This window comes from Stegostoma tigrinum, chromosome 29 (genome assembly GCF_030684315.1).
Source record: "Stegostoma tigrinum isolate sSteTig4 chromosome 29, sSteTig4.hap1, whole genome shotgun sequence".
In the NCBI taxonomy this organism is placed as follows: Eukaryota; Metazoa; Chordata; class Chondrichthyes; order Orectolobiformes; family Stegostomatidae; genus Stegostoma; species Stegostoma tigrinum.
This window is the reverse complement of record NC_081382.1, coordinates 30659812-30687685: the sequence shown is the minus strand read 5'-3', so window position 1 is coordinate 30687685 and position 27874 is coordinate 30659812. Positions and strand designations below refer to the sequence as shown.

General features: G+C 40.5%; 1 protein-coding gene across 13 annotated transcripts in view; it reads left to right on the top strand.

Annotated features, from left to right (window-relative positions):
• LOC125465223 (disabled homolog 2-interacting protein-like) overlaps positions 1-27874 on the top strand; it is a 669026-nt gene that overhangs the window by 621889 nt on the left and 19263 nt on the right. For 12 of the 13 annotated variants that reach the window (XM_048558457.2, XM_048558458.2, XM_048558462.2 and 9 more), the window contains 2 exons: positions 283-1153; positions 23835-23990. In XM_048558457.2, the coding sequence (XP_048414414.1) occupies positions 283-1153; positions 23835-23990 (1027 nt within the window). The remainder of the gene's footprint in view (positions 1-282; positions 1154-23834; positions 23991-27874) is intronic. The other variant, XM_048558459.2, reaches the window with a different exon arrangement.

The following is a 27874-nucleotide window of genomic DNA, read 5'->3' as shown; positions in this document are numbered from 1 at the left end:
TAGCGATATGAAAGTGAAATGCATGGAAGTATTGATAATGAACATACAGTTTTCACTGTTCTCAAATAAATTGATATTGAAAAATGCTTAGCTTTTTGGTGCACACATAAGAATGCAATTGAAATAGAAGTCAGTTTTTACAAAGATTTGTTCCTTTTTCTGTGTATTTAAAAAAAAGCATAAAGTTAGTTAAGCAAGATAATGTAGATAGTTTAAATAATCGATTTTTTTGGTTGTTAGTTTAAGAAACTCTATACATTTTCTGATTTCTTCCCCTTTCAGTTTATTAGATTGTACAAGGTTACCCTCTCCTACCCCTGAAAACAAGGACTTATTTTTTGTCACAAAGTCCTCTGCAGTACAGCCATCCCCAGCTCGCAGTTCAAGCTATTCCGAAGCCAATGAAGCAGAGCAACAAATGCCCAATGGTAATAAGAGTGTATCAATGGTCGATTTGCAAGAGAACCGCAGTTTGGACAGTGCAACAAGTGCTCCCAATACAGGTGATTCCCTAAATGATAGTCAAGGATCCAGTGGGCAGTTACAGACAATGTGGGCTCCAAGACCCCCTCAAAATGCAGTATCAAGTGGGGCTGGGAATGTAGGACGAAAGCCTGGACAAACAGCAAGCACCCCTAATGCAGACGGCACACCAGGAAGGCCACAGCTTCTGGCACCATTATCTTTCCAAAACCCAGTGTACCAGATGGCAGCAGGTATTCTAATTTCACCACGTGGAGTGGCAGACTCAGGATCAGAATGTCTCAGCTCTATTAGCTCCCACAGCAATAATGAAGAACTGGCGGCCAACAAATCCACTTTTCTTAGCCATACGAGCACAGAAGACTTTACCAGGCGTTCTGGAGAATTCACAAGAAGACAGCTGTCCTTAACAGAGAAAGTTCCTCAGAGTGTAGTACCACGTCAAAACAGTGCAGGCCCACAACGCCGAATTGACCAACCTCCACCAGCAGCTAGAGGTAGGACGCCACCAGCCTTATTATTCAACACCCCTCAATATCCAAGGCCTTCCAGCGGAGGTATTACACCATCCTCATCAGAATGGCCAAGCACTGGCACAAAGCTACGACAGCAATCATCATCCTCTAAAGGGGATAGTCCTGAAATGAAACAACGCACAATACAAAAACAGGTCAGTGGCTTTCTCAGCATCAGTAAGAAACTGTATGTTGAGATCTACAATTATAGGCTTAGAAGTAATTTGCAGCTGTGTTGCAGTAACATCTTCAAAAAAAAAAGTCAGTTTAAATATGTAATGAAAGAATTAGCTCTCTAGCGCTTAAAATGAAGCACTCGATTTCAATTAAAAGCACTTTGAACCAAGGTTTGGCCTTCACTGGTATTCTTAGATGTGCTACATTGCCAAATTAAAGATTCTGTTACCTTTTGTCAAGCGATATTATCAACATTGATCTGTGTATGAATAAAAGCAAAAAACACAATAACAGATTAAGAGATGCCGGAAATCTGAAATAGAAACAAATTGCTAGAGAAACTCAGCAGGTCTGGCAGAATCTTTGGAGAGTGAAAAACAGAGTTAACATTGAGTCTAATAAGAACGACCATATCAGACTCTCCATACGTTCTGACAAACACACTTTCTCCAGCACTTTCTGTTGATCGATGTATGCTTTTGCAGTGACAATATGAAGCTGATTACACATTGTGTCAACAAATACAGACTCATCTCAGTTCTGTCACTTGCACATGCAATACTAAAAAAGGGGAAACTTGAGGAGATATAATTCACCTTGCAAAGTCTACATTTTATATCATAGACTTTTTGATAGCCTTAAATGTTTTGGTATTTATTTTAAAAGTAAAGTTTGTGAGCTACATTTTGAACCAACAAACACTGCCATACAAACAGATAAGTCACAGGAAATGTGCCAATATTATAATCAACACTTATATTTTCTCTAACTTTAAAGAAAAACATGTCCTTCATTCTGTTTGCTCCACAGATCGAGTAAATGATTTGAAACAGTGCACATGATACTTTTGCTCAATTAACATAAAATTTGTAAGATGTTGTAACACCCAGTTCTGACTAAACTCTTGATCATTTCTCTTAAAATGTCCTTTTAGCTCAGTACTGATCTTTCTATATTCTACCTCTGAAGGGCTTAGGAACAGTTTCCCATGATAAACAAATGCAAGTTGTCAACTTCAATCTTGAATGAGTCCATGGAAATGTGACAAGATCTTCTGGCTGTTGATTTATACAATTGAGGTTTGACAATGAATTTGACTTTCATTGTCATTACATGAGTTACGTATCGATCAAACTGTTCACCAATGACATAGAAATACAGTTTGTAGCAAATCAATAGATCACAGTCCAGTTAGATAAGCGAGTACAATGTGCCCGCATGTATCAAATAACCACTGCACCCCACATCTGGAGACTGAAAAACTTCAATAATATTTATAACTTGCAGGGGTTAAAGATTACAAGTTGATAATTTACTAATGTTTCAGAAATAATGATAACTAAACAAAAGCAAGGCGTTCAGGTTATTTTGCTTGGAATTTGAAGATAAAATCAAGGAATTGTATTTAGGGTCCATTCTACTTTGGTTCATTTACCTTTTAAGTATTGTTTTGCTATTTGACATCCATCTGTGGTGGAAAATATCTAGGTTCTAGAGAAGATACATAATAATTTGTCGCCTTGGAGTTTAGAGATGGAATTATTTAGTTTAGAGAAACAGAGGGTTGACGGGGATATGATTGAGACATAGGCCAGGATTTTGGGGTTAAGATGACCCTGTCCAATGAACAAAACCAGAGGATTGCTAACTTTTCAGCACTGACGGTGATACAGGAGTGCTGATAAGCGAGGTAAGGGATCATAGTCCAATCAAGTAGGCCCTGGCAAGATAGAACAGGAGGGGTTTTGGAGAATGGATGATCATTATGTTGTTCTTGGCACTATAGGGATTCCATGATTGAATCTCCTTGGCTAGATCCTCCTTGAAATGAGGTTGTGCAGTGTCAATCTAGTTGGTTGGAGTACTCCACACAAAGCTGCTTATGCAGTTGGCGTTGAGGCATTTCTCAGGAGCAAGATAGAAAAATGAAATCTGCATCATTCCATCCCCAAGTAAATAACAGGCCTTATTACCTAGGGAGATAATGGGAACTGCAGAAGCTGGAGAATCTGCAGAAGTGTAGAGTTGGACGAACACAGCAGGCCAAGCAGCATCTTAGGAGCACAAAAGCTGACGTTTCGGGCCGAGACCCTTCATCAGGAGAGGGGAAGTGGATCAAGGACGGATAGAGGAGAAGATAGGTGGAGAGGAGACAGACAAGTCAAGGAGGCAGGAATGGAGCCAGTAGAGTGAGTGTAGGTGGGTAGGACGGACAGGTCAAGGGGAGGAGGGATGAGGTTAGTAGGTGGGAAATGGGGGTGCGGCTTGAGGTGGGAGGAGGGAATAGGTGAGAGGAAGAACAGGTTAGGGAGGTGGAGACAAGCTGGGCTGGTTTTGGGATGCAGTGGGGGCGGGGGGAATGATTTTTTGAAGCTTGTGAAATCCACATTGATATCATTGGGCTGCAGGGTTCCCAGGCGGAATACGAGTTGCTGTTCCTGCAACCTTCGGGTGGCATCATTGTAGCACTGCAGGAGGCCCATGATGGACATGTCATCATGTGACTTCAGACCCACAGCAATGTGGTTGGCTTTTAACTGCCCTCTGGGCAATTAGAAATGGGCAATAAATGCTGACTAGCCAGCAGTGCCCTCATCTCATCTTGTGAATGAATAAAGAAAAAACAACATTTTATTTTTAACAACAGTGGAATGAAAACAAATAATCATTGCTTGGGATGTGAACACATTTAACCAATAAAGAAAGAGTAGGAACTGCCAATGCTGGAGAATGAGATAACAAGGTGTACAGCTGGATGAATACAGCAGGCCAAGCACCACTTTGTGGAACACCACTCGGTTCGCAACAAACAACCACACCTCCCAGTCGTGAACATTTTCAACTATCCCTCCCACTCCTTGGACAACATGTCCATCCTGGGCCTCCTGCAATGCCACAATGATGCCACCCGAAGGTTGCAGGAACAGCATTTCATATTTCCCTTGGGAACCCTGCAGCCCAATGGTATCAATGTGGACTTCACAAGCTTCTAAATCCCTCCTCCCTGACCACATCCCAAAACCAACCCAACTCATACCCGCCTCCCTAACATGTCCTCCCACCTATCTAATCCTCCCACGTCAAGCCTTCCTGCATCTCCTACCTACTAGCCACATCCCACCTCCTTGACCTGTCCGTCCTAACTCCCCATCTACACTCACCTTTACCGGCTCCAACCCCACCTCCTTACCCTGTCTGTCTCTTCTCCACCTATCTTCTCCTTTGTCCATCTTCTATCCGCTTCCCCCTCTCTGCCTATTTATTTCAGAAATGGGGGAGGGAAAGGAGATTCTGAAGAAGGGTCTAGACCCAAAACATCAGCTTTCCTGCTCCTCTGATACTGCTTGGGCCTGCTGTGTTCATCCAGCTCTATACCTTGTTAATCAGTATAGAATCCCTGACGTTAACTGAAGCACCCGTAATGCTTAACGGAGGATTTATTTCCAACAAAAAAAGCTCTGAATCTGTAAGTAATCACATTTTGAATTGTAGTTTGTCAAATAGTATAAATTTACTTCATAATTCCTCAATGAAGTAACATTGAAGCAATTTCATCACTCGTGTGAAACCTCAATTTCTTCAGCTAATAGAGAAACCTCACAATCTTAATAGACCTTAAATTTTGCAAGTTAATTTTAAAGTGAAAACTAATTAGTTTGAAAGGTTTTCAATGTACAATCCAACTGAAAGAAACATGACTGTTACACATGTGTAGAACTAGAACAGTGGGTTCTCAATTAGTAGACCCAATTTCAGATTCCAATGTTACAACTTTCCACATTGATATGCTGCTCGGTTAACTGGTTCTGCTCGGCATGTCAGAAATTAATAGTCAAATGGAAAACTGACCCTATGAATTCTAAATATCACCATTTGCTCCTTGGGCAATGCTAAATAAAATCCTGAACCTCTGGTTAATTAAGGACCTTTGTCAGATCCATTTTTACATTATATCCCTTTCCAGCATTAGTTCATAATTGATGTTGCTAAACCTTGCAACAAAGTATTTATAATGTTCATCAATAGATGCACATTCAGCCTAATATATTGTTAGAAACTGATCAGTATCACAAAGTTCCATTAAACAAATTGCATTTTTCTAAAATAATGCAGTTTGTACTTTGTCTTAATCAGTTTAAAAATTAAAAAAGTTTTAAATCCTAAATCTGTTTAAATTGGGATTTTTTTTTCTCTGAAAAGCACGGTCTTACTTCAGGCAATCCATGCAAATTCAATCTTAATACTGTGCTGAATGCATTCAGTTCAAAAAATAGGTTACCTAACTGAACATTCGGGTTTCTGCAAGCTAGCTTGTTAAGTAGCTGGTAAAGCCTTGCCCACTGGCTATTTAGGGTATTAATACAACTTTTGGAATATCCCAGAATAAGTCAACTTGTTTGCATAGAGACAGTGTCCTTCTGCTGTCACTTGCAGCTTTTTTTTCTCCCCCACTCATGTTGAACACGGATGTGGCTGTGGGCTAATAATTATTGCCTCATGCTCATATGCATTCATTGCAAATGAAAAGTTCAAATGAGATCTAAGTCTTAAAACATAACTTATTTCAAGTAAATGACTGGTATTTCAACCGTAATGCTGGCTAAATGAAACCAGAAGCTGTTAATGCAGAATGAAGTAATTAAACTTCATGTACAATATATTAAGATACAAAATGAAACTGTAATCTTTATTTGACTTCTAATAGTAATGAGAAGGAACTTTAAAGTATAATCCCTAAAGTGCTCACCATAGACTTTTCAACCTCCTAATCAAAAGAAACACTTATTATATAATGGGAACTGCAGATGCTGGAGATTCCAAGATAATAAAATGTGAGGCTGGATGAACACAGCAGGCCAAGCAGCATCTCAGGAGCACAAAAGCTGACGTTTCGGGCCTAGACCCTTCATCTGATGAAGGGTCTAGGCCCGAAACGTCAGCTTTTGTGCTCCTGAGATGCTGCTTGGCCTGCTGTGTTCATCCAGCCTCACATTTTATTAACTTATTATATAACATAGTTTGCTAATAATGGTTAGCCATCAGAAGCTTTCATTCTAACAGTATAACTCGATATAATGGCTTTTACATAGGGTGATAAAATCTCATTGAAGGTTTTACTGGCCGAATGGAATATTGATCCAAACAGATAAACAAAAGGCAGTACAGTTATCCACAAAATATCCAATATGAATGCACCGAGAATGTTTGATGAAGGGTCTAGGCCTGAAACATCAGCTTTTGTGCTCCTGAGATGCTGCTTGGCCTGCTGTGTTCATCCAGCTTCAGCTGATAGGCATTTAAAAGGTGAGACCATACATTATGTTTTAAAACTATGATCTAATGAATGATAAAGCTTGGGTAATTAATGTCGGTGCAGAGTATAATGTTTAATTAAATACAGAATAACAGACTGGTGCTCAAATTTGCTAAGTACAGTATTTACTTATTCCACATTGTTGGTATTAGCATAAAAAATGTCAAATAAATGTGTCAAAACGTTTTTGGAAAAAAACTTTTCAGAAGTAGGAATATAAAGACTTGGTTCTCTTATTTCTTATTAAAAGCAATCTTATCATTTATAATTTAAAAAGTAGTATGGCTGTGATTTCTTATTAATTGTTAGGGGCCCTAATTGTGCAATGGTAGTGTCACCATCCTGGACCTACTCCAGGGGAGTGTAATCTCTGAACAGGTTGATTTAGAAAAATAAGTTAGATAGATTTTAAAAAATGTTATTTCCAAGTCATAATTAGGGGTATATCCAACTAGCCCAGAACTGTGGCTAAGCAGAAGGGTTAAGTGCCATACACTTAACTGTCACAGAGATAGTAGGAACTGCCGATGCTGAAGAATCTGAGATAACATGGTGTGAAGCTGGATGAACACAGCAGGCCAAACAGCATCAGAGGAGCAGGAAAGTTTGATGTTTCAGGTTGGAACGCTTCTTCAGAAATGGGGGAGGGGAAGGGGATTCTGAAACAAATAGGGAGAGAGGGGGAGGTGGATACAAGATGGATTAAGGGAGAAGATAGGGTGACAGGAGACAGACAGGTCAAAGAGGCGGGGTTAGAAGGTGAAGGGTGAAGGTGAATGTAGGCAGGGAATTAGTGGGGCTAGGTCAGTCTAGGGAGGATGGAGAGGTCGGGGGGCAGGATGAGGTTAGTGGGTAGGGTATGGGGGTGGGGCTTGAGGTGGGAGGAATGGTTAGGGAGGCAGGGACTAGCTGGGCTGGTTTTGGCATGTGGTTGGGGGAGGGGAGATTTTGGCAACGCAGGAGGCCCAGGATGGACATGTCATCTGAGGATTTGGGGAGGTGGGGGTGCAGAATTGAAATGGTTCACGACTGGGAGGTGGAGTTGTTTGTTGCAAACAGAGCGTAGGTGTTCTGCAAAGCAGTCCCCAAGCCTCAGTTTGTTTTCCCTGATGAAGAGGAGGCCACAACAGGAACAATGGGTATACTATATAACTTTGACAGATGTGCAGGTGAACATCTTTTTGTGGAAAGTCTTCCTAGGGCCTGGGATCGGGGTGGGGTGGGGGGGGAGGGGGGGTGGAGATATTAGGGCAGGTGTAGCACTTGCTTCGATTGCAGGGAAAAGTGTGGAGCGGACAAGGAAGTCACGGAGAGAGTGGTCCCTCTGGAAAACACAAGTGTGGGGAGGGAAAAATGTCTTTGGTAGTGGGGTCGGATTGCAGATGGTGAAAATGACAGGATGATGCGTTGGATTTGGAGGTTGGTTGGGTGGTACGTGAGGACGAGGGGGATTCTGTTTTGGTTATTATTGCAATTAGGGAGTGAGAGGGATGAGCTACACTGTATTGTGATTATACAATGTGAGGCTGGATGAACACAGCAGGCCCAGCAGCATCTCAGGAGCACAAAAGCTGACGTGTCGGGCCTAGACCCTCTGATGGAGGGTCTAGGCCCGAAACGTCAGCTTTTGTGCTCCTGAGATGCTGCTGGTCCTGCTGTGTTCATCCAGCCTCACATTTTATTGTCTTGGATTCTCCAGCGTCTGCAGTTCCCATTATCACTGTATTGTGATTGTTTGGATTGAGTTAGTATGAAAAAAAACTGTCTGAAAGGATTCAGACATAGTAGAAACTGCTGATGCTGGAGAATCTGAGATAAAACAGTGTGAAGCTGGATGAACACAGCAGGCCAAGCAGCAGAGGAGCAGGAAAGCTGATGTTTCAGGTCAAGAATTTTGAAAAAGGGTCTCGACCCAAAATGTCAGCTTTCCTGCTCCTCCAATGTTGCTTGGCCTGATAGGATTCAGTGTTTCATTTTGTTTGGCTACATATTTAGCATACTATTAAATGCTTCATTTTTGAACAGCATAATCTGTACAATAAATGTTCTTAAATTTTGTCAGAGAAAATTTAATATTCTTCAAAGCATCATGTGAATGGCCTTTCAATACTAGAGGAGAGAAGTGGTCTCTAAGTAAAAATTAACTGGGTATTTTGGGTCCCAAATTATAAATCAGTTGCTTTAGTTAGTATCAATATTGGGGCGGCACAGTAGTTAGCACGGCAGCTTCATCCAGCCTCTGGCGACTGTCTGTGTGGAGTTTGCACGTTCTCCCTGTGTCTGTGTGGGTTTCCTCCAGGTGCTCCGGTTTTCTCCCACAGTCCAAAGATGTGCAGGCTAGGTGGGTTGGCCACGCTAAATTGCCCATAGTGTTCGTGGGTGTGTGGGTTATGGAGGATGGGTCTGGGTGGGATGCTTCAAGTGGCGGTGTGGACTTGTTGGGCCGAAGGGCCTGTTTCCACACTGTAGATAATCTAATCTAATATTATTGCTCTACTTGTCTGCCAAAAGTTATTTCCAAATATTCTAACTTGCTGTACATGGAGAGAAGTCACAATTATTAATCCTACAATCTGTATCATAGGTACAAAGTATAATTGAAGGGGTGGCAAATAAAAAGTAAATAAGATGTTATTGCACTTGTCAAAAAAAAATTAGCTGATACAACTACTTCACTACTTTGTGCATGTTATTCTAAGAAAATAGGAGCGTAAATTCCAGACAGCCTTCATTGCTGTCAATTAGGGTAGGAATCTGCTCTCTTAATTATTGCAGTTAATATAATGAGCAGAAATAGAGTGCAACATTTTCATTACGAATTCTTCATTCAAAATTAAGTTATAATAAATAGTTTCCTTAATTTCACTGGCTTTTCATTTCATTCAATAGAGGACGGTAAACTTTAGTATGATGTATCTAATGAATTAATACACACAAGGATTGACTACACTATTGTTGTGGAACCTTTTACATTGGATTTAGGAATTATTCATGATCAAAAAAGTGACCTTACTTTGTAAAGGCTGCCTTATAAAAATAAATTTGTTAACCTTGATAATGATTTGAGGCCTGAAAGTGAATTGCTTCTTTATGCATAAAACTTAGAGAACAAATAATTGAAGACTCTTCTCCATTTTCCATTTGTGGTCACTGGGAGATGATACTGTTTCCAATAAAAGGAAACACGCTGTTTGGAACATACATAGATATGGCCCCTTATCCATTTAAGGTTGGCAAGATGGAGGATTGGTCAGAGGCCTTCCAGAATGAAAAAAGGTACAAAAGGCTATGGTAGAGGATGTGCAAGAGCTATCCCATTAATTTTTCAACTCTCTATATAAAAGAAATACAGATTCAGCAGCCAGATTGGTGGATAAGGCGTGGTAGGTAGAGGAGGGATCTTTCTGAACAGGGGCCTTTGGCTGTACTCACACCCAGGTGGGCAGAATGCGTGCTCCTTATGGCTGAAAGGAAAACCTCAAGTCAGTGTTCAGTAACTATAGTTAATGCAGTTATTAACTAACTTATTTGGCTCCTCGCCACATGGATGAGCAGACCTGCCAACCTTATGACTGTCTTGGCAAAACGTGCCTCTGCCAAGTGCAGGGTCAAGAATCGGCAATAAGCAGATTGCTGGCACTAAATTTGGGTTCCATCAGCCCTTGTCAGCTCCTGACTTCATTACAGCCGTGATCCAAAAAATGGACAAAAAAGTTCAACTCCAGCTGTGAGGTCATAGTGACTGCTCTGGATATCAAGGCCGCATTTGACAACCAGAAAGGATTAAGGAGTCCTATCAAGAGAGTGTTATGGGAATCAGCATTTTAGTCTCTGGACATCTCTGCAAGCATATTCCTCAGCAAAGTGTCCCTAGACCCAATCATCTTCAGCAGCTTCATCAATGTCCTTCCCGCCATGATAAGGCAGAAGTGGAGATGGTCAGTGATGCTTGCACAATGTTCAATACCATTTATGGGTCCTCAGATACTGAAGCAATCAGTGTCCATGTGCATCAAGACCTCTGATATCCAGGCTTAGGCTACAGATGACAAATAACAGTTGTGCATACAAGTGACAGGCAATAACCATCACCCATAAGAGTGCACCTAACCATCTCCCCTTTACATTCAATGGAATGGAATTACTATAATTGAATACCCCATAATCAACATCCTGGAGGTTACCATTGACCAAAAACTGAACTGGATTAGCTATACAAATACTGATTACAACAGCAGCTTGGAGGCTCGGAATTCTGCAATAAACTCCACTCCTAACTCCCTAAAGCCTTTTGGCAGTTTACAAGTCATAGGTCAGGAATGTGATGTAATACTCTCCACTTGCCTCAGTGAGTCTAGCTCTGATAAGATTCAGGAAGTTCAACACCATCCAAACCAAAGCAACCAAATGATGGCATCCCATCCGCCATCTTAAACATTCACTCCCTCCACCACAGATGTGCAGCAGCTATAGTGTGTGCCATATACCAGACATACTGCCACAACTCAATAAGACTCCTTCAACAGGACCGTCTAATCTGTGACCTTTAGAGAAGGCCAAAGCAGTCAATGTATGGGATCAGTGGCACACACCAGCCTGTCTTGAATAACGATGTAATTTCTTACACTGTCATTTGTTCAAAATCTTGAAACTCCCTTCTTAACAACATTGTGAGGTAGGTACATGCAAGTCGGTGGCAGTGGTTCAAAAGGCAGGCTGCCACCAACTTCAAGGGAATTAGACATAGGAAATAAATGCTAGCATAGCTTATGATATGTACATCCTGTGAACAAGTACAAAAATCTGGCACACTGACCAGTTCTGTTAATTTTCAGGTCTTATCTGCCTCCGTTTCCAACATTGCTGAGACATGAAACTTTATTCCCATAACAATGGCTAAAATGTAATTTGAATTGAACACAGAGGGGATCAACTTGTTAAAATTTTCTATGCATTTTCCTAACAATGGAAGAATTATCATGCATGTTTTAAATTTATGTTAACTGACTAACGACTAAAAACACTGTGTATGCAGTAGGCCAGTTCACATTTTGAAGGAAAAGGCAAAATATGATAGATCTGATCATGGGTATGCAGCCTTCAATACTGTACCCTATAATTTCCATTCACTGATGCTGACTGACATGCCGTGTATGTCAAGCATTTTGTTTTGGCAGATGGAATTCTCAAATGTTTTAATCTTTAAAAAGAAAACCCATCAGTGCATTGGAGGCACCAATTAGGAAGCAAGCCGTCCTAAAATTAGTATTGTACCATGAGAAAGGGTTAAATTAATCATCTTGTATGTGGTATCTTACAGAAGAGTGACCATAACATGATAGTTTTGTTTTAAATTGGATTGCTACACTTGCCATCCCAATCCAAAACTAGAGCCTTAAACCCTCAAAGGAAACTGTGAAGGTTTAAGCCCTGAGTTAACTACAATAGATTGAGTAATTTTACTAAAAAAATGTATGACAATGAATAGATAAGGACTATTAGTTAAGAAATTAATGCATGCATTGCAATAGTTGAATTTCTGCACAAGAAAGCTATATTCAAACATGCAACAGGAAACGTGGTCCAAAACATGACTAACAAAATAAATTAAGGATAATACTAGATCCAAGGAACACAGTCATGTAAAGTTGCTATTAAAAGTGGCAAGCCTGAGGATAGGAGCCAATTCTATCCTCAGCAAATTTGCGAGGAAAATTAATGTGAAAAGAAAGAGATTAGTGAAGACAAGTTAAGTCCCTTGCAGTGTAAAAATTACAGAATCAATAATGAAGAATGAGAAAATGGCAGAACAACTGACCATTCACTTTTGTTCGGTCTTTACGGAAGACAACACTGATCATTTTGCTAGCATTTCTGTGAAGTTAAGAGTCTAACAAGAAAAATAAATTGAAGGAAATTTGTATTAGCATGTTGTCAGGAACCCGGAGAACACCAGCTCTGGTTATCGGCTTGTACAGAGACAAGGTGGTAATTCTCGTAACCTCACAAATTACTTTATTAGTATAGTAAACAACACGCATAGCGCATAGAACAATACAGCACAAAACAGGCCCTTCGGCCCTCAATGTTGTGCCAACCTGTGAACTAATCTAAGCCCCTTCCCTGTAACTATCCCATAATCATCCATATGCTTATCCAAGGACTGTTTAAATACCCCTAATGTGGCTGAGTTAACTACATTGGCTGCAGGGCATTCCACGCCCTTACCACTCTCTGGGTAAGGAACCTGCCTCTGACGTCTGTCTTAAATCTATCATTCCTCAATTTGTAGCTATGCCCCCTTGTACAAGCTGAAGACATCATCCTCGGAAAAAGACTCTCACTGTCCGCCCTATCTAATCCTCTGATCATCTTGTATGTCTCTATTAAATCCCCTCTTAGCCTCCTTCTCTCTAGTGAGAACAGACCCAAGTCCTTCAGCCTTTCATTATAGGGCCTGCAGTCCAGACCAGGAAACATCCTGGTAAATCTCCTCTGCACCTTTTCCAATGCATCCACATCCTTCCTGTAATGGGGCGACCAGAATGGCACGCAATATTCCAGGTGAGGCCACACTAGCGTTTTGTACAGTTGCAGCATGACATCACTGCTCCGGAACTCAATCCCTCTACCAATAAAACCTAACATACCATAAGCATTCTTAACAGCACTATCAACCTGGGTGGCAACTTTCAGGGATCTATGTACATGGACACCAAGATCCCTCTGCACATCCACATTACCAAAAATCTTTCCATTGACCCAGTCTTCTGCCTTCCTATTATTCTTCCCAAAGTGAATCACCTCATATTTATCCACATTGAACTCGGTTTGCCATCTTTCAGCCCAATTCTGCAGTTTATCCAAGTCTCCCTGCAACCTGCAACATTCTTCCACACTCTACTACTCCACCGACTTTAGTGTCATCTGCAAACTTACTAACCCATCCACCTATGCCTGTGTCCAAGTCATTTATAAAAATGACAAACAGCAATGGTCCCAAAACAGATCCTTGAGGCACACCACTAGGTGACCTGACTCCAGGCTGAATATTTTCCATCAACCACTCGTTGCCTTCTTCCAGAAAGCCAGTTTCTAATCCAAACTGCTAAATCTCCCTCAATCCCGTGCCTCTGTATTTTCTCCAATAACCTACCATGTGGAACCTTATCAAAGGCTTTACTGAAGTCCACCACGTCAACTGCCCTACCCTCATCCACATGCTTGGTCACCTTCTCAAAAAACCCAATGAGGTTTGTGAGACACAACCTGCCCATGACAAATCCATGCTGACTATCTCTTATAATCCTTTCCAAAACTTTTCCTACAACAGACGTAAGGCTCGCAGGTCTATAATTACTTGGGTCATCCCTACTGCCTTCTTGAACAAGGGCACAACATTTGCAATCCTCCAGTCCTCTGGTACTAAACCTGTAGACAATGAGGGCTCAAAGATCAAGGCCAAAGGCTCCACCATCTCCTCCCTAGCTTCCCAGAGAATCCTTGGAAAAATCCCAACCGTCCCAGGGGATTTATCTACCTTCACACCTTCTAGAATTGATAACACCTCCTCCTTACTAACCTCAATTCTTTCAATTCTAGTAGCTCGTAACTCAGTCGTCTTCTCTACAATATTCTCCTGTTCCTCAGTCAAAACAGATGAGAAATAATCATTTAGCACCTCTCCAATCTCCACAGGGTCCCCACACAACTTCCCACTTCTGTCTTTGACTGGCCCTATTCCGACCCTAGTCATCCTCTTATTCCTCACATACCTATAGAAAGCTTTAGGGTTCTCCTTTATTCTACATGCTAACGTCTGCTCATGTCCCCTCCTTGCTCTTCTTAACTCTCTTTAAATCCTTCCTTGCTAATCCGTAACTCTCCATCGCCTCATCTGAACCATCTTTTCTCAATGTCACATAAGCCTCCCTCTTCCGCTTAACAAGAGATACAATTTCTTTAGTAAACCACGGTTCCCTTACCTTATCGCTTCCTCCCTGCCTGTCAAGGACATACCTATCAAGGACACGCAATATCTGTTCCTTAAACCAGCTCCACATTTTGATTGTCCCCATCCCCTGCATTTTCCTAACCCATTCTATGCCTCCTAAGTCTTGCCTAGTCACATTATAATTGCCCTTCCCCCCCCAATCTATAACTTTTGCCCTGTGGCATGTTCCTATCCCTTTCCATCACTAAACTAAACATAACCGAATTGTGGTCACTCTCTCCAAAGTGCTCACCACTAAATCAAACACCTGGCCTGGTTCATTACCAAGTACCAGATACAGTGTTGCCTCCCCTCTTGTCGGCCCTTTGACATACTATTTCAGGAAACCCTCCTGCACACATTGGACAAAAGTTGATCTATCCGACGTACTAGAGTTATAGCATTTCCAGTCAATGTTAGGGGAGTTAAAGTCTTCCATAATGACCACCCTGTTCCTTTCAATCCTGCCCAGAATAGTTTTGCTAATCCTCTCCTCCACGTGGAACTTTGCGGAGGCCTATAAAGAAACTCCCAGCAGTGTTACCTCTCCTCTCCTGTTTCTGACCTCAGCCCATACCACCTCAGTAGACGAGTCCTCATCAAAAGTTCTTTCAGCCACCATTATACTGTCCTTGATTAACAAAGCCACACCTCCCCCTCTTTTACCACCTTAACCATGCATGTTGCTTAAATGTCTTATCACAAAACTAGACCTTTTATATTTTCCCACAAACTGAACTAGGACCTGCTTATACACCCACTACAGTCCTGTGACACATCCCAAGTTGTCACAGACATTAAAGCTAATACCTGATCAGGATAGCTGCTGCTACTACTAACGAGTGCTGATCTCTATGTCATCATTCATGTCCTTGATGTAGGATCTGCTTCTGTGATGGTTGGGCTTTGCAGTTTTTCGCTGATTGCATGCCCTGAGGGTTGCCTTTTTACTCTTTCTCTTATCTCTCTTAAGTCAAGCTGTCTTCCTGTTGGCTCAAGCTAATTCACTTATCGCATACCTTTATCTTATTGGCCCTGGCCCAGTGACTTGGGTAGCATTACCTCATTATTTCTTTCTGAAATAAGGCTTTTGCATTACCTCATCTTCCTTACTTCTGACAGAACTTAGTTAAGTCAAACTGATTTAAATCAGTTCACACTAACACCTGTGCGCAGGTCATTTTTAATGCATAAGCTGCTTCTTTCTTCATGTCAGCACCATTGCATTCAGTATATTCTGTTAACAATGTCAACGGCTGGTAGCCCTCTCTGTCTTTCTGCAGCCTCTGGCTAATGTCTCCCTGAGCAGCAATGTCAATAGTTTGTACCTTTCCCCCTCTCTCTAGCTCTCTGCAGTTTCTAGCTAACAAGTAAAACAAAATCGAAAGGCTAAGAGAAATTAATGGGGCTGAAAGCTGGTAAATCCCTGGAATGTAATAATCCACATCCTGGGTGTTTAAAAGGTGGGGACCATAGAAATATTTGATGTGTTGATTGTCATTTCCTCAACATTCTGTAGATTCAGCAACAGTCCCAGCAGATTGGAGGATGGCAAATGTAACCCCACTATTTTAAAAAAAAGAGAGAACACTAGGACTTACAGACTAGTTAGGTTAATGTTAATAATAGGGAAAATGCTAGAGTCAAATGTAAAGGATGCAATAACTGGGCACTCAAAAATATCAATGAAATTAGACAAAAAGTCACTGTGGATTTATGAAAGGGAAATCATGACTGATAAACCTACTGAGTATCGAGTATTAGAATAATTAAGGGACTACTGGCAGATATGATGTATTTAGGTTTTCAGACAGTATTGTGCTAAATTAAAAGAATGTGATTGAGGATAATATACTGGTAGGAATTGAGAATTGGTTAGCTGTCAAAATAGGAGGAATGAGTGAGTCATTTCCAGAATGGAAGGCAGTAACTTGTAGGATGTTGCAAGGATCTGTGCTTTGTCTCAGAAATTCACAATATATAGCAACAATTTGAATGAGGAAATCAAGTACAATGTTTCAAATTTTGCTGACAACACAAAACCAGGCAGGATTATCAGTGGTGAAGTGGCTTTGTGGCAATTTACGTAAAATGAATGAGAAAGCAATTATACGGCAGACGAGTAATCCACATTTGTACTAGAAACAGAATTGCAACGTATTAGTTAAAGGTGATAGACTGCAAAATGTGTACAAAGTATTCTGTTTACATGCAATTCCACCTTCAAGGAATGATGAACCTATACCCCAAGGTCTCTTTGTTTGGCAACATTCCCCAGGACCCTACCATTTTCTTCTTTTCTTCTCTTTCTTCCTTCCTTCCTCCCACCCTTTCTTCTGTCCCAACCTCTGGTGACAACTCCTGGCCTGGCTTGGCAACCTCCTTTGATGGTTCCCCCATTAGCAACCTCCCGGCCTGATATGGCGGCCTCCTAGCCTGATATAGCCACCTTCCAGGGCGCACCCTCTGCCCAGCATGGGAAGCTGGAGTGATCTCCCAGTCACATGATCCTCAAGGTGAAGCCCAGTGCAGACTGCCTGGACTTTTATTTCTGCAATGCTGGACATTTTATTTCTCTATTTTCTGAGATCCTGGAACTAAAGAATCTGTACCTAGGTACTTTTGTGCCTAAAGATGGTGCTAAGTGTGGAGACATATAAACTTTTCACTGTACTCATTGAATACATGTGACAATAAAGCTCATTTATTCATTCAGTCAGTCAAAGGGACTTGAGTAGACCTGGGTCCTTGTATATGAGTAACTGAAGACAAGCATGTAGTTGGAGCCAGCAGTTCAGAAGGCACAAGATAAGTTGGTCTTCATTGTAAAAAGGTCAGACTGTCTTACTGCAGTTGTACAGGGGGTGGGTGAGACTACACCTGGAGTATCGTGTGCAATTTTTGTGTCCTTGCCCAAAAAACCTTCGTAGAGAAAGACCATGAAATTTCACCAGACTGATTCCTGGCACGTTAGGATAAATTGGGTCAGTTAGGCCTGTATTCACTGGAGTTAAAAAGAATGAAGGTGTCTCTTCGAAACATTTTACATTTTGACAGGCTGGCTGACTGGATACAGGGATGATGTTTCCCCGGTTGGGTTATTCGCAAACATATGGTCATAATCTCAGGACATGTGATAAGCCACTCAGAATGGAGGTGAAGAGAAATTTCTTCAGGAAATCATAAACCTGTGGACTTCTCTACAACATAAGGCAGAGAAGGCCAAATTACTAGACACTTCAAGCATTGAGGGGTTTTCGAAGAAAGTGGCATTAAGAGAGAATATCAGCCATAATCACAATGAATACTGGAGCAGGCTGAATGGGATAAATGGCCTACTCCTGCTTCTATTTTCTTTGTTTCTATGTTTTGTTCAGATTTCACACATGTGCCCTTTACCTTTTACTTTCTAGACAATCTTCACTGCTGATCCTTGTACAATAAATCTTGATGTTAAAGTGAACTATTAATATATAAATGAAGAGAGACTAGTTCATATTTACATACAGCTGCTACCATGATTTTAAAAAAGTTGATTGAACAGTTTATTGATAAGTCATTGGAACACGATTGATAAGACATTTTCACTCATTCCCCGGCTTTTGATTGTAGCTCAGGTAGTGTTTGATACTGACATGTTACTACTATACTGCCAAAAATTGCTTACTCAGATGCTTCAACTACAAAGATGATCAAACATATTGATCAGCAATCCATTTATACATTTGAAATTTAGAGATTTTAATGAAATGAATTAATATTAAAATTTTGTGTAACAGGTGTGTTTAGCAATTATTCTGCATTTAAACATTTCAGCTAAAAACTAGTGCACAGGAATAATTGTTTCATGTTTTTAAAATATATCATACAATATAGTTGTGGATTACCAGCGATTGATGAAAATTCTGTTATAATCTTCTTGAACAAAAGCACTTGTGATCAGTATCTTAATTTTAGTTTATCCTCTATGCTACATTGAAAAGGTGAGACTTTCAGTCAACCCACCTGTCAACATGTTGACTAGTCAATTATTTCTAATAGTTATTGAATTGAAAGATCTAAGAAATTGTGTTTTTCAGAAGGATTTACAATTAAATCCATTTTGTTTTACTTAATGCATACCACTATTCAATAAACTGAACTCCATGCTTTTCACCCTAAAATTATAGGAACAAATTCAATCTAGGTTTGTTGCTTACCTAAGAACATATCTTATTAGAGCAGTACTGAATTATTAGCAAGTCCACCTCACTTGGCCATTTGAACAGACTTGTATTATGTTACTCATTCTTCAAGGAGCTGATAAATTCATATGAGGGACAGTTGTTTAAACTATGAACATCTCCCATTCTGTAGTTTTACACCAAAATTGTCATAATAAGAATGACCAATTTCCTTCAAAGAATATAATAATTTTGTTCTGTATTAATGTTGCATGATATTATTCGTAGTACTAGTGTTACAGATGTGCTGTTTGAATGGATACAACTTTCTTCTCATGAAATAGCATCAAGGAGCAGTACACACTGGACACAAATCAGGAGAAATTATGCATCACGGATTAGACAAAATATTTCACTGTTAACACAAAATCAAACTACTGCACAAAAAAATGTTGCGAAACTTAATCTGTCCTGATGAAAGACTGACAATCCGAAACATGAACTGTTCTTGTATTAACTTTTAACATCTTTCACTCTTAATAGACACTGTCTGACATGCTGAGAACTTCCAGCATTTTAGTTCTTATTCAATGGGTGGAATTCATAATTTTTACTTGCATATCATCCTTATTTGCTTCTCTTTGGAATTTTCTTAGACGTTGTTGGAAAATAAGGATAAATGAACACAATGTCATAAATGACCTCCCACACGTCATGAACTTTAATGGATGTGACTGAAAATAGTGATTGGAATACATGGTCATTTATACATCTTTTCCAGTTCTTCTGGAAAAAGTCGAATGTGGCTTTCAAATTACTTCGCTGCCATTGACAATGTTATATTTTCTGCAGGAATAAGTGCTCAAGTAGTATATTTTAGTACCACATGCTGCAGTCAACTTGAAGATCAATTCTTGTTTACAATCCTTTATTTATCAATTCATGTGTGTAACTGCTGCCATTCTTTGCAATATAAAGTAGATTGTCGAAACACATTCCATAAATCTCAAAACATCACTCAGAATGTTAAGGTTTTTACTGGTCTTTCTTTATAAATTGCAACATAGTTATACCAACCAAGTTGCTGTCTAAATCAAGGCATTGTGTCCCTGCTAGCAAACTTTTAGATTCACATTTCTTAGCCATTTTAGTTTAGTGAAGTTGCCAAGTTTCATTTTTCTCACGTTTTCCTCCTGTGAATGTAATACTGTGTTTGGACTCAGGGTGGTATTTTTGCCCACCACCTTTCCTACTTCATGCTAACAGCATGAAGTCAGAACCTAGGTTCAGTCCACTTAAAAGATGGAAGCCATCTGAAGCAGGTCACAGGGGAAATTTGACAACAGCAAGCAGAAGCGTTGATGTTTCACATCTACCACAACTCCAAAGAATCAATGGATGGAATCCTCCCAGTACTTCACTGACATGGGCAGTTGCAAGTCAGTTGGGAAAATGTGGAGAGAATGCAAAAAAGAGAGACTCTCAATGTTGAGAAATAACCCAACTTTCCACCCAAGGTGAGAATCTTGCTAGTATGTGGTGAAAGGGCCACATATTAACATCTCATTCAGACCCTATTTTTAACCTCAGCTGCAATATATATATGCAGTTCCCTATTCTCCCAAGCAGTGCAGAGAAAATGGATGGTTATAATTCCCAAAATTTATGCTCATGGCTCAAACTTGCTACATACTCCTGTGGGTCTCCATCAACACTCCAAGCTCCATGAATTATGACTGCTGACTACCCCCTAACAGAGGTTGGCATCAGACACCCACCAGCCTTACCACGTCACAGCATATATACAACTCGCTTGGAATTCTGGAATCCATTTCAATGCTATACTTTGGAACTCATCAACTTGTTTTTCCTTTCTTTTATTCTTTATTCATTCATAGGATGAGGGCGTCACTAGCTAGGCAACATCTATTGCTCATCTTAATGGCCCAGAGGGCAGTTCAGAATCAACCACATTGCTGTGGGTCTGGATTCACATGTGGGCCAGACCAGGTAAGGATGGCAGTTTCCTTCCCTAAAGGGCATTAGTGAACCAGATGGGTTTTTCCAACAATCGACCATGGATTTACGGTCATCATTAGTGAATTCTTAATTCCAGATATTCCACTATCCTGCCATGGCAGGATTCAAACCTGGGTCCTCAGAACACTATCTGGATCTCTGGATTAATAGTCAGTGATAGATCACTAGGCCATCACCTCCCCATAGTGTTTCATTGTAATGCTATTGCCAGGCAGCTTTGCAAACAGGGTCAGGCTCCCATCTCATACATCAGAGCAAGGTACACCTCAGATCCCCTTGTGTTCTTAAAGGTCAATCATTCGGTTGCCCTTTTGCCTTGCTACGCTTCGCCACCTTGTTCAGAACTTACAAGACAGAAGTACTGTGAGCATGTATGTCTTTCAGTGCAGCCATAAAGCCAGGAATCCTTATTCTGTTGACAGTGATCAGTTAAAAGGAGGGTGGCACTTTGCTGCATCAATGTCACATTTGCAGCAGTCACCAGCAGCTTTTATGGCCAACACACCAAAATGCTTCAAACAAATGAAGCATGTCTCAAAGCCTTAGGGACATAGTCCTCACTGATGTCCAGGAGGACTGTTATTTAGCAGGGGATATCCTACCACAAGCAGTAATGCTGAGTCTGATCTCAGTCTGGGAGCTTGGATACAAGCAGTCATCCTCTGGGGCAGTCAGGGTCAGGGATTCCATATCCCTTTGGTCTAGGTCATGATCAGTCTAACCCTCCACTCTTGCTTTTTTAGCTGGTGGTGACTGTCTCTGGGCCACCCTCTCTCCTGATCTTTCTGACTCAATGGGAATAAAACCCAGGGTCAAGCAGGGCTGCATCAGCGCCATAATTCTCCATCCTTCTTGCTACAACACTCCACTCCATCTCCATGAAACTCCCCACCAGAGTAGAGCTAACCTACAAGACGAGCAGGAAAAGTGCTCAACCTTTGCACATAGACCAGAAACAAGAACACCCCACTTCTGAGAGTTGTGGTATGCAGACCAACACCAGCATGTGTGCAAACTCAGACACCTAAGTTAGAAACTGTTAGACATTCAGTGAAGCAAATGAAAGAACTGGCTTCAGTTTAAACATCCAGAAAACCAAAACGTTCTTTACCAGCCCACTCTTGCCACCCAATGGCCCGATCATCAAAATCTACAGCAAGCCCTTGAACAAACTGGATCATTTCCAATACCTCAGGAGCCTCCTCTCAGTGTCAGCAAACATTAGAGTCAATGTTGGATTTCATAGTCAACATGCCGGAGCAACTTTCAGATACCCAAGGAAGAGAGAGTGTTTAAAGTCAGAGATATCAAACCTAACACCAAGCTCATGATCTGCAGCGAAGGGGTGGCCACCGCCACCCTCCTATATGTATCAGAAACATGGACCATATACAACAGACCCCACAAATTCCTGACAAGTCATAAACAGCACTGCAAATCTACTGGCAGGATAGGCATATCAATGGGAGTATCCTCTTCCAAGCCAATATGCCTAGTATTGAGGCACTGTTCACATACATCTAGCTGTGGGCCATGCAGTCTGTATGCGCAACACAAAACTCCCTGAAAATATGCTCAACTCTGAGCTCCATAATGATAAGTGATCACTAGGAGAGCAGAGGAAATGCTACAAGGCTACCCTGAAAGCCTCCCTAAGTGAACAACATCCCCAATGACATGTGGGAATCACTTGCCCTAGATTGCACAAACTGGAGAAGCATCGTCTCAGAAGCAAATAACTATGAAAGATAATAGAATGTTGTCTATTTATCAGGAGGATCATTTGGACGTAAATGAGGTTTTCAAAATCTTCAAGAGGGCCATGGATCTTTGGAACTCACTTCCAGTAAAAGGTAGAGGAAGTGGAGCAATGTTTGAATATTTCTAAAGAAGAGGTAGATAGATTCTTGTTAATCTGTTGCCTTCCTGTGCAACATGGAAAATATTTCCTGTTGACTCACTTACAATTTCATTCATTCATTCATTCTTTGTATATTTATTTTGTGCCTATTGTCATGTACAAAGTATTACATTTTAATCTGGTTACACAATCCATACTTTTGAATTCTGAAACAGGAATTCTGAATCTTAATATGTCTTATTGCCAGAGTGGACAAGGTATCGTGCAGAAGGACAGTGTAGTGATGATTAGAGATAGTTGCTTTTGCTCAAGCAAGAGTTCTCAATTTCAGTACTTAGCAGCCAAGAGCTTATCACCAAGAGAAGAGGGAAAAGTATATCTTTGTCATAGTTGTAGTTAACGCATCACAGAATACATACCAGAAAATGATTTTAAACTGATAGTCAAAGGAAGGTGAATAGACTGTTCAATAAAGTTTAAAAAAAAATTTTATCAATTCCTGATGTGGATGTCAATGAATGGGCAAACATTTATTGCTAATTACCACTAAGGTGGTGGTGAGCTGCCTCCTTGAACCACTGTAGCCCATGTGCTGTAGGTAGACCCACAATGCCTTTGAGGGAATTCCAGGATTTTGAGCCAGCAACACTGAAGGAGTGGTAATATATTTTCATGTCAGCATAGTGAGTGACTTGGTACTTTTCCCCATGTATCTGCTGCCTCTTCTGCTGTGCAACTTGTAGATGGTACATACTGCTGTTATTGAGTACCAGTCGTGGTAGGAGTGAATTTTGTGGATGTGGTGCCAATGAAGCAAGTTGCTTTGTCTCTGGTAGTTTCAAACTTCTTGGGTGTTGTTGGAGCTGTACTCATCTGTCCAAAGCAGGGAGTATTCCATCACATCTCTGCCTGATGGTGGACAGGTATTGGGGAATCAGTTAGTTACTGCAGGATTCCTAGCCCTGACCTGCTCTTGTAGTCACAGCACACTTATAGCTAGATTCCTACTCGAGGCATTGGTTCTTGTTCATTCCAGTAAATCCTGTTATCTTATAGAGAAATTGCATGTGTACTGAAAAAACTTGTGACAACTACTGCATAGTAGCTTTCATTATTAAAATTAATTTTAAGAACCTAAGTAAAATCTTTTCCTGTAAAAAAAATTGATCTTAAGATGGCTCCATTTTGAAGTACTAAAAGTCAGAAGGTCTGCATTGCTTCACTTCCTTTGCGTGATCATCTTATGTAATATTCAGTCTCAAAGCTGAGCTTTGTCACGCTTTTTTAGGCCCCCTCACCTGCGAATGCCTTGTCCTCAGTGGACCGCACTGCAGCATGGCTGATGAATATGAACATGCAATTCATAGATGATGAAACAGTGGACCCAGGCTCTAAGCGCAGGGATGATGTCAGACCTAAAGAGGAACTTAGCCAGATAGAGAAGGTAATGTCAATTACCAGACAGCTATTTTTCAGTTGCACAACCTATCTGCTTTTTCTCTTGCATATTAACTTGCATGTATATGATAATTTCAGATATTTTAATTCCTGTTTTGAAAGTTTTGTTTCACATAAGGGCAGTTTGATCATTTAAAGTGATGTAATGTAAGTGTCATACTATTAAAAGAAAAATACAGAGCAAGGTGCTGAAAGCAGTTATTCACTTCAAATTGCCTGTATTAAATTCTAACCTGTTTAAATGACAATGCACATGGTTTTTCTCATCTATTTTGCAAGTTATAGTGAATGGGAAATTATTGTAACATTAAATTACACATTTTCATAATATGTAATAAAGAAAGGCTGTCATTTCTGCTAGCTTAAAGGGCATGTTCAGTTTGCATAAGAACCATGAGACTGCACTCAGGAATACAGGTCTTCGGTACCAGTTAGAAAATAAGAACAAATCATGTGTCCCCCTCTATTTTAGCCAATCTGGATGGATAAATTGAAATCAGGCAGCAAAACTGCCATCTGCTCCATTGAGTAGGAGTCTTCTTTGGTTTTAGGCTGATCCCTAAAGTGGCTTTGCTCAAGAATGCCACTTGGGGAAAAAAAAACTCTGCTTCCATCTGTGCAATTATAATGTGCTTTCCTACTTACTGGCATCTTGATACATTAATCACTATTCCCTCATCCAAGGTCATCAACATACTATAAATGGGTGAGACCCCAAAACAAATCCTTTAATAGAACACCATTTATACATTCTACCTGAAGAAATACTGTTTATTCCATTCTGTCTCTACCTTCCAATTAATTACCAACTCTGATCACAAGGTTACCCCCTTTCAGGAATGAAATGAAGAAACACTTCTTCACCTGAAGGGCAGTAGAAGTTTTAAAGGCTTGTCTACAAATAGCAGTTGATATTTGATCTTTAATAATTTCAGATTATAGAGTCAGAGGCATACAGCATGGAAACAGACCCTTTTGGTCCAACTCATCCATGCCAACCATATATCCTATCTAAATCTAGTCCCATTTGCCAGCATTTGGCCCATACCTTTCATACACATCAGGAACAAGGCAGAGAACAAGATACTACAGATAAATTAGACTGCATTTATTTCAATACAAGAGGCCTAAATGGAAAAGCCAGATGAACTCAGGGCACAATTGGAAACATGGGACTGTCTTATCACAGCAGTTACAGAGATGTAGTTTAGGAATGGACAGGTCTGTTTCAGGGTGTAGGTGTTATGGGAAGGATCGAAAACAGAGAGAGAGAGGACGGGGAGTGGCGTTTTTGATTAAGGATAATATTACTGCTATAATTAGCAAGGACATCCCTGGGAACAATGTCCAGGGAAGTTATTTGGGTTGAACTGAGAAGAAAGAAAGGAATGATCACCTTATTGGGATTGTACTATAGAACCCCCACCCCCAATAGTCAGCGGGAAATTGAGAAACAATTTGTAATGAGGTCTCAGTTATCTGTGAGAGTAATAGTGGTTACGGTAGGGCATTTTAAATTTATCAGACAGACTAGGACTGTTGTAGTGTTAAGGGCTTGGATGAAGAGGAATTTGTTAGATGTGCGCAAAAAATTTTCTGATTTCAGATTCAGATTAGAGATTGATTTTTTTTAAAATTAACTGTTGGTATCAAGGAATATGGGAATAGACACATATAAAAAGATCAGATTTTTCCATGATTACAGTAAATGACAACATGCTTCAAGCAGCTAAATGGTATATCCATATTTTTAATGCTAATTGTTTTTAAAAATAATTTATTTATCAAACCGTTCCAATTGCTTTGTGGAAATCAATAGAGGTACTTCCATAGGCTCTTCCTTATCCAACACATTACTGATCACCTCAAAATAAAATTCAGACATAAGCTATCTTTCATAATCACTGGAGACAGCATGGATTTAACATATTCCAATAGCTGTCCTTGTAAATCAGTCTAAACTTGCAGATCTGTCATTGTGAAGTTTCCACCACTTCCATTCTTAAATAATGGAGTGATGTTTGTAATTTCAAAATCTAAAAACGCAATCCTAGAAACAAGAAAGCATTAAATTATAAAAGATCTTAAGAAACAGGAACAGGATTAGGCCTTTCAACTTAACAGGCCTCTTCAGCCATTCAATAAGATTACAACTGACCTGATTTACATAAACTGTATTCTTCTGCCTGTCTCCCATAAAATCCTCAGCTGTCCCAACGATGAAAGAAACTGTCTGAACTCAGCCTTGACTATATTCAAAATGATCCAACTTCCAATGCTCAGTGGAGGAAAGTTACCAAAGAATGCCTTAGGAGAAGAAATTCCTCCTCCTCTCCACTGAGAATGGGGCAGCATTCACATTTAAACTGTGTCCATTAGTTCTAGATTCCTTAATAAAGGAAAACCTTCTTAGTACCAACCTTGTCAAGTTGCCCCCCTCCCAGAATCCATGTTTCAAGAAGATTCTCAGTCTTCTAAACTCAAAATGAGCACAGGTCCAACCTTTTCTCATAAAGGAAACCATTTTATCACAGAAATCAACCTATTGAACGTCTGAATTATTTTCCACACAAGTAAAGCCCCCAGTAAGTATCCCTCATTCATGCCTTGTGTATTTGTAACAGAACTTCCAGGCTATTATACACTATCTCACTTGCAATAAATGTCAACATTCCATTTGCATTCCTCACCCTTCAATGAATCTACATGCTAACATTCTGACATACGTACAACGATATCCATATCATTTTGTATTGTAGCATTCGGCACGCTCCCTTCATTTACGTAATATTCTGTTTTTCAATCTTCCTGCCAGACAACCTGACATTTTCCATACTATGTTCAATCTGCCAATTTTTTGCAAGCTCACTTAACCTAATTTTGGATCATTAACAGATTTGTGTACAAAGCAGTTATTCCCTTTATCCAAGTCATAAATATATATCTTAATTAGTTGAGGTGCCACCAATGATCCCTGTGTCTCTCTGCTAGTTACGGTTTGCCAATCTGAAATGCTCCATTTATACCAACTGTCTTTGAAGAGATAACAAGTATGTTAGACCAGGGAAACTCAGTAGATGTTATCTATCTAGACTTCCAAAAGGCCTTTGATACGGTGCCTCATAGGAGGCTGCTGAGCAAGGTGAGGGCCCGTGGTGTTCGAGGTGAGCTACTGGCTTGTATTGAAGATTAGCTGTCTGACAGAAGGCAGAGAGTTGGGGTAGAAGGCTCTTTTTCGGAATGGCAACCGGTGACGAGTGGTGTCGCGTAGGGTTCAGTGTTCGGGCCGCAGCTGTTCACCTCATACATTAATGATTTGGATGAAGGGACTGGGGGCATTCTGGCGAAGTTTGCCGATGATATAAAGATAGGTGGACAGGCAGGTAGTAGTGAAGAGGTGGGGAAGCTGCAGAAAGATTTAGACAGTTTAGGAGAGTGGTCCAGGAAATGGCTGATGAAATTCAACGTGAGTAAATGTGAGGTTTTGCACTTCGGAAAAAAGAATACAGGCATGGGTTATTTTCTAAATGGTGAGAAAATTCGCAAAGCAGAAGTACAAAGGGATCTGGGAGTGTTGGTCCAGGATTCTCTAAAGGTTAACTTGCAGGTAGAGTCCGTAATTAAGAAAGTGAATGTAATGTTGTCGTTTATCTCAAGAGGGTTGGAATATAAAAGCAGCGACGTGCTTCTGAGGCTTTATAAAGCTCTAGTTAGGCCCCATTTAGAATACTGTGTCCAATTTTGGGCCCCACACCTCAGGAAGGACATACTAGCCCTGGAGCGTGTCCAGCGGAGATACACACGGATGATCGCTGGAATGGTAGGTTTAACGTATGATGAACGGCTAAGGATCCTGGGATTGTACTCATT